General features: G+C 42.9%; 1 protein-coding gene across 1 annotated transcript in view; it reads right to left on the bottom strand.

Annotated features, from left to right (window-relative positions):
* Nucleotides 1-4,666: 4,666 nt before the first annotated feature.
* wars2 (tryptophanyl tRNA synthetase 2, mitochondrial) overlaps nt 4,667-10,857 on the bottom strand; it is a gene marked incomplete at its 5' end in the record, with an annotated part of 31,679 nt that continues 25,488 nt past the window's right edge. The window contains 2 exons of the mRNA XM_083922050.1: nt 4,667-5,140; nt 9,771-9,889. Of these exons, the coding sequence (XP_083778176.1) occupies nt 4,692-5,140; nt 9,771-9,889 (568 nt within the window). The 3' untranslated portion in view covers nt 4,667-4,691. The remainder of the gene's footprint in view (nt 5,141-9,770; nt 9,890-10,857) is intronic.

Here is a 10,857-nt window from a genome sequence, read left to right as displayed (position 1 = left end):
TCTCACTTTTTTTTAATTCACAATATGGGATCTTTAAGTTCATAGCCTTCCTCTGGCCCTTGAAGTTGGCAGATTTAAAAGCATCTCAGAGGGACAGACTTTGTGATTTAGGAGAGGTAGAAAATTAATCTCATTTTATTTTATTCTGTCCTTTTTATGATGAGCTGAGAAGGTTTTGGAGCACTGATGATGACAGGATGACTTGCTATGTTTATAAGTTTGCCTCTTTTGTTGCAGGAGCATGGAGGAAACATCAGGATGGTTTATTTTGTTAAGTTTTTAAGCATCTATTTCTGGTTTCTGCTCTGTCTTTGTTTAATAACGGTGTCTTGTAAGGCCTCGTGGGCTGGGCATATTAATTATGCACTAATTCAATTCAATTTTATTTATAGTGCCAAATCATAACAAAAGTTATCTCAGGACACTTTACAGAGTAGGTAAAGACCACACTCTATGACTTATTTATGATTTACAGAGACCCAACAATTCCCCCGTAGAGTACGGTGGAGACGAAAACCTTCACTATAACAGACAGGAACGTCAGACAGACCCAGCTCTGTGGAGGACGGACATCTGTCTGCACCGGAGAGAGGAAGAGAAGGAGAGAGAGAGAGAGAGAGAAAAGACGGACAGATGGACAGAGAGAGAGACAAAGACAGACACAAAGACAGAGACAGACACACTTCCAGTAACTATAATAATATCTATAGTAATGTGAATATGACTTATATGTTATGGCAGTTAATACAGCAGAATAGTAGAAACAAGCACAGACACAATAATACAATTAAATCAATCAACCCATCATTGCGTGATAAAAACACTAACGTACTATTTGATTATTTTAAAGGCCTAATAATAGTCATTAATGCGCTTTGGCACAAAGCTCCACATTGATGAATAAACAGGCTAAAAGTAAGGAGGCTGTGTGTTTATAGTTTCCTTCACAGCTCACTAAATGTTCAACACAAGTAAAAAAAAGTATAATTTTTATTTGTTCTATATCTTCCGTAGCAGTTTCCATTTGCCACCATTTTCTTTAAATAGTCACATTTATTACGACTCTATGAAAGTCTTTAACCTCTGCGCGTAAAACGGTCCAGTGATGGTGTCGCTTTCACACCAAAACTACGTGTTACACACCACACCGATATCGCTGCTTTCTCACTTTGAACGGACACATGTATTTGTCATAACAGGTCGCTGTGATTTACAGCCTGGTGCTGTGTGTGTGTGTATGTAGTCCATATATTTTTATTTATGCTCCGTCAGCTGCACATGCCAACAGGAAAAAAAAAAAAGGACCAAAGGGAAATAAACGGAGCGAGGATACCGCTCTGTTCCCAGGTAAACACCGGGATGGAAAAACCACAGCTCGGTCCAGCTGCATAATGTGAGTGTGTGTCTGTGTGTGTGTGTGTGTGTGTGTGTGTGTGTGTGTGTGTGTGTGTGTGTGTGTGTGTGTGTGTGTGTGTGTGTGTGTGTGTGTGTGTGTGTGTGTGTGTGTGTGTGTGTGTGTGTGTGTGTGTGTGTGTGTGTGTGTGAGGGAGTACAGAAGTGCGTTTTCAATTAGAGAAAGTGTGAAGGCAGAGAGCAGAACGTTAAAACTGTACAAGTAGAAACAGCGGGAGGAAAGAGGAGCTGTGAGGAGAGCATGAGAGGGGACGGGAAGGGGAAAAGGAAAGAAGACTAGAGAGCTGAAGAAAGAAGAGAAAAACAAATAAAAGGGGAGAAAGGATCGCACAACAAAGAGGAGGAAATGGAAATGAAAGCAGACGAGAAAGAATGAAGGAAAGGGCAGATGAGAGAGGGGAATTAGGGGAAGACAGAAGGGACACAAGACATAAAAATACTGTAAAGGAGTTAAAACCAGTGCTGCAGTTAGACGTCCTTATAAGACGACTGCAGGTGAGTCGTGGGGGGTTAAGAAAAAAGAAACGCTGAGGTGCAAACATCATGTATTCTCATGTATTTTTTTCCAATACTCAAAAAGACAAAACACTGAAAAAAGCAGATTCCCAGTCGCCCTTCCCCACCACACACATACTTCCACCACCTTCACATCAGTGCTCAGACTCAAGTCTTTACCTCTGACTCCTCGTGAGCTGCGATGGCGCGTCCTGAAGTTTCCCTGCAAGCAGCTGAAGCGCAGCAGAGGGGACAATTAAATAATGTGTCAATGGTTGTACTGCACCTCTGTGTTGTGCATGTTGTACACTGATTTTGCAACAACATCCTACTGGACTGTTCTAATGAAAACAAAGGCCCTTGGTTGGGGTTAGGGTTAGGAAGAGATTGTGTTTGTAACTACAGTGACACACACAGGACTCGAACTGTCTGCTGGGTCAAAGTCCAGTGTTTGTTTAACCTGTCTCCTTCGCTGTACGTGGAGTTTGGCGCTCTTAATCCTGCATCACTTGCTCTGAGTGTCTAATATCACTGCAGACAGGTTTACACTGGGAAGCCTTATCGACGCTTGTCCGAGGGCTGTGACAAAAAGGTGGTATTTGACGCCCGGAGAGTGTGAACCGAGCCCCCACCGCAGCGACTTCCTGGTTGATCCAATACGGAAGTGCCAAAAAACTGCAGTTCTCCGAGTGTCCACTAGGGACAGGTTTCATAATAGAGCAGTTTCTCATTGACCCCCATGTTAAACAGGCCGTTTTCACAGCATCATTAAACCTGTTTAAGGCCGGGTACAAAAAACGATTCTAGTCTGTATGTTTAGGTCATATCTCCATGACAACACTGAGGGGGGTGGATTTATTTTGTACCAGGCTAGTTTTTATTTTATTGGAGGTTAAAGTTTATGAATAATTAGGGGCGTGGCCTCTTGAGTGACAGCTAGCCTCTGGCCCTCACTTCTCCTCGGAGGTTAACGTCAGCCAGATGGACGTATCTCCCTCCCCCTAACGTCACATACATGCCCTTTTTTGGTAAGAGGAAATGAGGCGGAGTCAAAGTCTGACGAGATGGAGACTCCTGCAGGTGAGGAAGACTGGATCAAGTTGAGAGAACAAACCCAGAAGGAGACGCTACGTCTGTTTTTATACATAACTAAATGAATATTGGAAGGAATATCAAAAAGATTACTTGAGTGGAAATTGGGTAAAGAAATAGAGCCATAATTCAAAATGTGAGTAGATAAATAAGCTGCAGTATTTACAGAACAATGTGTAGCACACGTTGTGCAGTATCCAAATCACAGAGAGGCACTGAATGAAGTATTGTGGTGCTGCACGGATGTTGTATTCTACAGACTTAAGGAAACAAATCTTTGTTTGTTACAGATCCTTACAGAAATCACACGATGATCATTTTCATATATTGATGCAGTGGCAGGCTCCTGGGGTTGCTGCTTGCAGAGCTGTTGGGCCCGTTCAGAGCGGCCTCGCAGTGTGACACGGATGAGTGGTTCTTGAGATGTGAGAAAGACAGTCATGCATACATTCACAGACAGAGATTCATTCCTACAGAGGTGGTCCAGAGAGGTTTTGGTGATAACTGATCAAAATGTGTAGCCTTTTAACCAAAGCACGAATTTGGACACAATTCAAAATAGCGCAAAATCAATCCAGGCGCTTATGGGCGACGCTTATATGGATACATTTGTTTTCCTTCTTAAATTATGTTTCTAAGACGTTAAAATGTAACATTTGTTGTCAAGCACCACCATCTGGCCAAATGGCACCACAAAGCACGTCATCAGGTCCTGAGAAATACATCCGCCAAGTGTGAAGTAGATCAGACGAACAGTTTTCAAGATGTGCGAATTACACGCACGCAGACTTTGGTAACGCTACATAATACGCCCCGCAACTTAGAGCGTACCTAACGCTTAATTTGCACGTAGGTCGCCCCTTATTCCCCCCACCTCTCCCATTTACACATTTACACTGTGCATTACAGTGTAACTAGGCTGCGTCTTAGCACTTAGCTCTGGTTAACTTACATCCTGCTTTACACCAACTTCCACAGAAGTACTGAGTAACTCTCTCGCTCACTCCACCCACTAATTTCCTGTGTTTTACAGTGTAAGTAGGCTGCGTCTTAGAGCCTAACTCCTGTACACTTACGTGCTATTTTGCCCGGACTTACAGTGTAACTCCTGGTCTTTTCCCACCAATCATTTTAACTACCAAGTATATTAGAAATTAAAGAGTCTACTATACAATATGTGCACAATTGTTTGGGAAATTAACTATGAAATACACTGTAAATGCACAGAGGAACGGGGGGTTGTGAGCGGGAGTTACTCAGTACCCTAAAAAAAGAAGGTTAGCGGTAGGTACGCTCTAAGTTGGGGGCCATATTATGTCGTGTTACCCAGACCTTTTAATGAAAGTCAGAATAAAGATGAAAAAAGAGTCCTTTCCATCATGAATCATATCAATTACGATGTCAGTCAAAATAATCGCTTCAGATTTCTTCCTCATATCGTGCAGCTGTCGTGGTACTAAAACATAAAGAGGATTCATTCCTTCTTGTGTGGCTGCGTTCACACCAACATTAGCTCTCCTCATTCATTTCAATGAGACAAACGTAGAGGGCAAAATAACAAAAACGTCATCGTCAATCAGTTTGTAGTCTCTGCAGTCGAGTCTTTTCCACGTTGAGTCACTTCTCGAGTCACGTCCTTGAATATCTTAAAGATGTCAATAAAATGTAGCCTGCGGTTTAAACATGGCCTCTCAGCAGAATCCCACTCTCTGTCGGACGTCTCTGAGGACCGGCGCGGCCAGCTCCCGAGCCCTGTGGTTCCCCCGGGCCAGCACTCCCTCCAGGTGAGCAGGGTCCGACCTCAGCCTCTCGATCTCCTCCCTGATGGGCGTCAACCTCTGGATCACAGCCTCAGTGACGAGCGTCTTATAGGCACCCGTGTCCAACCCTCCGGCCTGGGACACCGCCTCCTCCACGCTGATCATCGCCATGGCAGCGTGGATCATCACCAGGTTGGACACACCGGGCCGTGTCACCGGGTCAAAGGTGACCTCGGAGGTGAAGTCGGTGACGGCGCGGCGAACCTTTAAGGCGATGTCATCGGGAGAGTCTGTGATGGTAATTGTCGCCATCTTTTGGGGGTCGGATTTGGACATTTTAGAAGAAGGGTCACGGAGGGATTTGACCTTTCGTGTCGAGCCTGGGGGAGGAAATCAGACGAGAGAAATCCTTAAGTATGATGAGAAAAATGAGACTGATTGCAAAATGAATCCTGGCATCAAAGTTGTATCCGTTATATTTATTAAAACTCACAGAGAGTGAGGGACAACACGGTGTAGGTTTGGTTTCAAGGCCTCAAGAAAATCTGATAAGAAATAAAATCTCATCTCATCTTCAGCCTCTTATCCAGGGTCGGGTCGCGGGGGCAGCAGCTTTAGCAGGGGACCCCAAACTTCCCTTTCCCGGGCCACATTAACCAGCTCTAACTGGGGGATCCTGAGGCGTTCCCAGGCCAGTGTGGAGATATAATCTCTCCACCTGGTCCTGGGTCTTCCCCGAAGCCTCCTCCCAGCTGGACGTGCCTGGAACACCTCCCTAGGGAGGCGCCCAGGGTTCATCCTTACCAGATGATCCTGAACCACCTCAACTGGCTTCAGAAAATGCATTCGCATCTTTCCAAAATGAGCATTCATTTTATGCTTTATCGTAAATCCAGCGTGCAGAGTTTGACACCAGGAGGCTGTTTTCAACTTTATTTGGAGTTTCTCTGTACTCTGATTTTAAGGGGCGGGCCTACAAGTATGATTTGTGACATCACAACTAGTTTGGAAGTCAACCCCGGTCCAATATTCACTTTTTACAAGTGTGATGTGGAAACTTAGGGCGCGCTCACACTGTCCAAGATTTCCTGTCAGGCGGTGTGTGACTTCAACAAACTCCACCTAACAGCGAGCAGGGCAGCCTGTATTTAGCCTGACAGACCAAAACCAGAGCAAAACAACCCCTGAGCTTCTTTTTATCGACTGAACATCAGGAGAACACTTAAAAGACACTTAAGTGATTAAATCAAAATGTTAAAAGAGAAGAGAATAGTTCAAAATGAATCAGTTCTTTGCGTCAATTTGTCCACTGATTTTCTGTAAATCAACTTATCGTTTAATGTCAAATTGTTCAAGTACTAGTTTATTGACTTTGTAAATACATTTCCTTGGAAAACAATCAGGCAGCTGGACACGTTATTAAAACTCAAATGATTTAAATGCAGATTTGAACAATCGGCTGCAGCTTAAGACAGAAAATGTGCACAGGGTGCGTTCAGAGTTTGAATCCAGTTTATGTCAGCAGAAGAGAAATGATGAAACGAGCCTTAAGAATAATAGTTTCATTACTGCTGTGTGTGTGTGTGTGTGTGTGTGTGTGTGTGTGTGTGCGTGTGCGTGTGCGTGTGCGCGTGTGCGTGTGCGTGTGCGTGTGCGTGTGCGTGTGTGTGTGTGTGTGTGTGTGTGTGTGTGTGTGTGTGTGTGCGTGTGTGCGTGTGTGCGTGTGTGTACGTGTGTGTGTGTGTGTACGTCCCAGTGTGAAGCAGACGTATCTCGGTGTGAAGTGATGAGCAGACTGTGGGAGCAGGGATTTCCTGCTTTATAAATTTCCTTATTTATAAACCTCCGTTCTTCCGCCATCTTGCAATTCTTTCTCTCCCATCCTAAAAAGTCCACATCCTTCCCCCGTGCCACATCCTGTTGATCACCCGTGAGACGTCGTCCTTATCTCGGACAAATTAAAAAAGGCCTTGGTTTGGCTTCAAAGGGAAGGTGGTGACTGGCAACTCTTCGCTTTGCCGAAGACAAGAAATGAAGACGGGATCCGCAATTCTGAGCCAAGTACTGCACACACACACACACACACACACACACAACACACACACAAACCCCCTCCTTGAAGTCATCTCGAGGACATCCCCCCCTTAATATATTATCACTCTATTATATTTGATACAAGAGGAGGAAAATATTTCTTTAATCAAAGCTGCATTGCACACATGACTGACTCCATCTTGTGCTTTTATGAAACTGATAATCAAGGAGAACGGAGCGGAGCGGGACTGGCTCTCTGAATGTTAGCCATGTGTGTGAGTGTGTGTGTGTTTGTGTGTGTGTGAGTGTGTGTGTGTGAGTGTGTGTGTGTGTGTGTGTGAGTGCGTACTGGAAAACCCAGCAATCATTTCAAAATAAAACTGTCACAGTGAAGGTTAAATTTTGCTGAACGGCAAACAATTTTCTTTCATTTCCTCTTATTTGTTGGGACTTTTGGACTGAGAGTGAGAGTGAGAGGGCATCACGCGTAACAAAAGATCCCAAGACTGGAATCAAAGTCGGGACTTTGCAGGAATGGAGCAACCTACAGGCATTTGTTCCCTTATTTAACCAGGAAAAATACCTATTTTGAAGAAGAATCTTGGTCAAAACCATAAAAAAAACGAACACAAAAGAGAGAAATAGAGAAAGAGACGATAATAAACCAGAGAAATTCAAATAGTCTTGGTGTTCGACTCTGGCGGTCGAGTTCCCTCCATTTAATTTGCATTAACAGATGATTTCCAGCGGCTGAAGCAGAAAACAGGAAGATTTTTCTTACTCATCACTGTCCAATAATGTGAGCTAACGAGTGAAATGAGTCTGCAAAAGGGCGAAGAAGGTACCCTCTCCACTGTCATGGGTAATAGAGGCAGAAAAGAAGTGAAAAAGAAGAAGTGAAAAAGAGTTGCAGAGATATAATAGAAGTGTATAATAGTTGGGCGGCAGTAGCTCAGTCCATAGGTGACTTGCCATGTATGGAGCATGGCCTGCTGGCTGGAGAGGTGCCAGTTCATCTCCTGGGCACTGCAGAGGTGCTGTTGAGCAAGGCACCGCACCCCCAACTGTTCGGGGCGCCGGTCACTGGCAGCCCCCTCGCTCTAACATCTCTCCATTAATTGCATGTATAGATCCTGTTTGTGCATGTGTGTGTATTTCGGGCCTGTGTGTGTGTGTGTGTGTGTGTGTGTGTGTGTAACATGAAAAAATAGAGTGAAAATTGAATTTCCCCATTGTGGGACAAATAAAGGAATTCTTCTTCTTCTTCCAATTTGATTTAAAAATGAACCACTGGAAAAACACAGCTACTAAAATGTGTTGCTTTTAACAACAGTGTGCCCTTTTCTAATGGTTAAACTATGAAAGAATGCTATGTGAAAGAAAGCTTCATGGCTAACTCTGGCGTTTTTATATCATGTGTATTTATTCATTTCCTCTGTCCCTTTTCAAATAAAGGAAAGCAAAACTGCTCTTCGCTGTATTTGTCTTGTTGCAGTTGTGTGCTGGACAGCCGATAATGACGTCACATCATAGATTTAAAAGACTGCAGAACATTCATTTACTTTAAGACTGTTCTCAAGAGGAACATTATTCAAACGTATGTTGATTGTGTTTGCTGACAGCAGCAATACATTAATTATTTGACATTTTCTTATTGACCTGTGTGTGTAGCAGCTACCTAAGTTTATGTATTTTAAAGGGACGGCGTTATCAGCTTTAGCTTCTGCCTGTTCCCTTTTTTCAGACCTTAGACATTTATTTTCTTTGTGTTTGTTATGAAATGTCTTTGTCTGAAATGTCTGAAAATAAACTGAACTGAACTGAATCCAGATGTTTCTAGCGACTAAAAACACGCGTAGATGAGAGAAATCACTGGTGTCCGTCCTCTTCGATTCACAACACGGGAGCTTCTTTCATAAAGCTGCCGCGTTGTTCGACACTTATTCAAGGAAAGAATCCGCGGATGACGATAATTAACACACAAACAGCAGCAGAACATATAACAGAATGACGCAGACGTGTTGTAATCAGCTCTGCACAAAAACTCTCTGCGATTTAATTCATTAAGACGAGTGAAAGAAGATCAGTCGTCAGTAGATATTAACCTCGTTTCCAATGTTAATCGACCTGTTTCAAGTATTTTCTAAGTTGTTTGGTCAATTCTAGCAAAGCAAAGTGTCAGATACTCTCTGATTTCTGTTAAAACTATCTGACTACACTGGCAGATTGTTATACTTAATAAAAAATCAATCAATCAATCCTTTATTTGTTAGGGACAGTTACATTAATGAACAACGAGAACAACATATCACTGTAAAAGTGCCGGATAATAGCAAAGACGCTAATTTGCATCCGTAGTCCCTGCTAAAAAAAATAATAGAAAAAATACAAATACTACTAAATAAATAAATAAATAAAATACAAATGGAAGAGACAGGACACACAGCACAATACATGACACACTCAGGAGGACACCAGACACACACAGGATGAAACAATGGAACAAAAAGCCATGTGCAATATGACACAGACGAGTCAGTGCTCGCTGTTTTGATCTGATTTAAGCCACTTTCTGAGTCGACCTTTAAAAGAGGAATATGTGGTCTCAATTATGGACAAAATCCCCCCAAATATCACCATGGTAACCCCTTCCTTTTATTATATCTACAGCGTTAGAGCATCCAAGGGGTGATATCTCATTCAAACAGCTGCTAATACTAACGTGTGTGTGTTTCGAAGGAGTTTAATGAGCCATGATGATTCAATGTAATGCTGTTTAAGAGCTTTTGCCACATTTGGGGGGAAACAAAAGGGAAACTGATGAATACAGTTTGCACGTGAAAATAGAAAGCTACTGGAACTCATCGGCTACCAGAGAGCTGCTTAATTACTAGTTCTCTGCCTTCAAAAACCTGAATCTGATTAAGATCTAGTGTGTGTGTGTGTGTGTGTTTGTGTAAACGTGTGTGTTCTTACTGAGCAGGGCGCCGGGTTCAGGGAACAGGTCTCCGTAGCGGTTGTTGAAGATGCGAGCGAGATCCTGAGCCAGCTCCAGATGCGTGACCTGGTCCTCTCCGACGGGGACGTGAGTGGACCTGAGAGACGAAACCGACACAACACAACGTGAGCTTCCTCAACCGCCGACGGCACGGGAGGTCAAACACGCGGCAGATCGGAGACACATCTCTCTCCCTGCAGCGTTGGTTTTTGCAACTGTCACCGGGGAGGAAGCGCTCCATTAATTACTCCTGTAATAAGATCCAGAGAGCGTTGGAGATGAATTTTCACTGCTACTTTTTTCACACCGGAAATGAGGATTTGGCCGTTTGATGGTTCAAATGGAAACGGCTGAAGAGATAACTTTTAAATTTGATGAGATCACTGACGTCTGACGCACCAGCAGCACACTGTGTTGCATCAGACTGTGTCTCTGCACATCTGAGGACTTGACACAACAGAAACACAGCTAAGCAGCTTAGTTTACAGCACTTTAGATACATAAAGTGTCATAACACACGCATAAAAACCTGTTTTAGGAGATAGTTTTGCTTTTATTTGTGCAGGTTTTGGAGATATCTGTCCTTTAGTTTTCTGCCAACACTCACAAACAATGGAGGTGAAGAGGATTTTATTTTGTTGCACAACACGGAAACATCTTTTTAACACAGAACAATGCCCCCCCCCCAATTCTCTGGATTAATCACAATATATATATAAAGTCAATTATTTCATTTATTAGTAAATATACTTTTAATCAAATATGTAAACTAGGTAAATATGTGTTTAATCAGTTAGAACTGAGATGTTAGGGTGGGCTAATAAAGCAAGTCGCTTCAGCCCAGTCCTTGTTTTGGCTGAAATCGTCAAAATATTGTGTCATTTTATTTAACATCTGATGTAGAACTAAAAATAGATTCATTAATTTATTCATTCATTCATTCAGAACACACTGTTAAAAACAGTTTTCACTGCTTTAAACTGAAAAAAATAGTCCCCATGAAGCATGTGTTGTGGATGATTGAGAATAAAAGCAACAATTTTCTTTTATTTTCTTGCGTAGAGA

This window comes from Echiichthys vipera (assembly GCF_963691815.1).
Source record: "Echiichthys vipera genome assembly, chromosome: 10".
NCBI lineage: Eukaryota > Metazoa > Chordata > Actinopteri > Perciformes > Trachinidae > Echiichthys > Echiichthys vipera.
The sequence above is the reverse complement of the archived record's forward strand: the minus strand, read 5'-3'. Positions and strand labels throughout refer to the sequence as shown.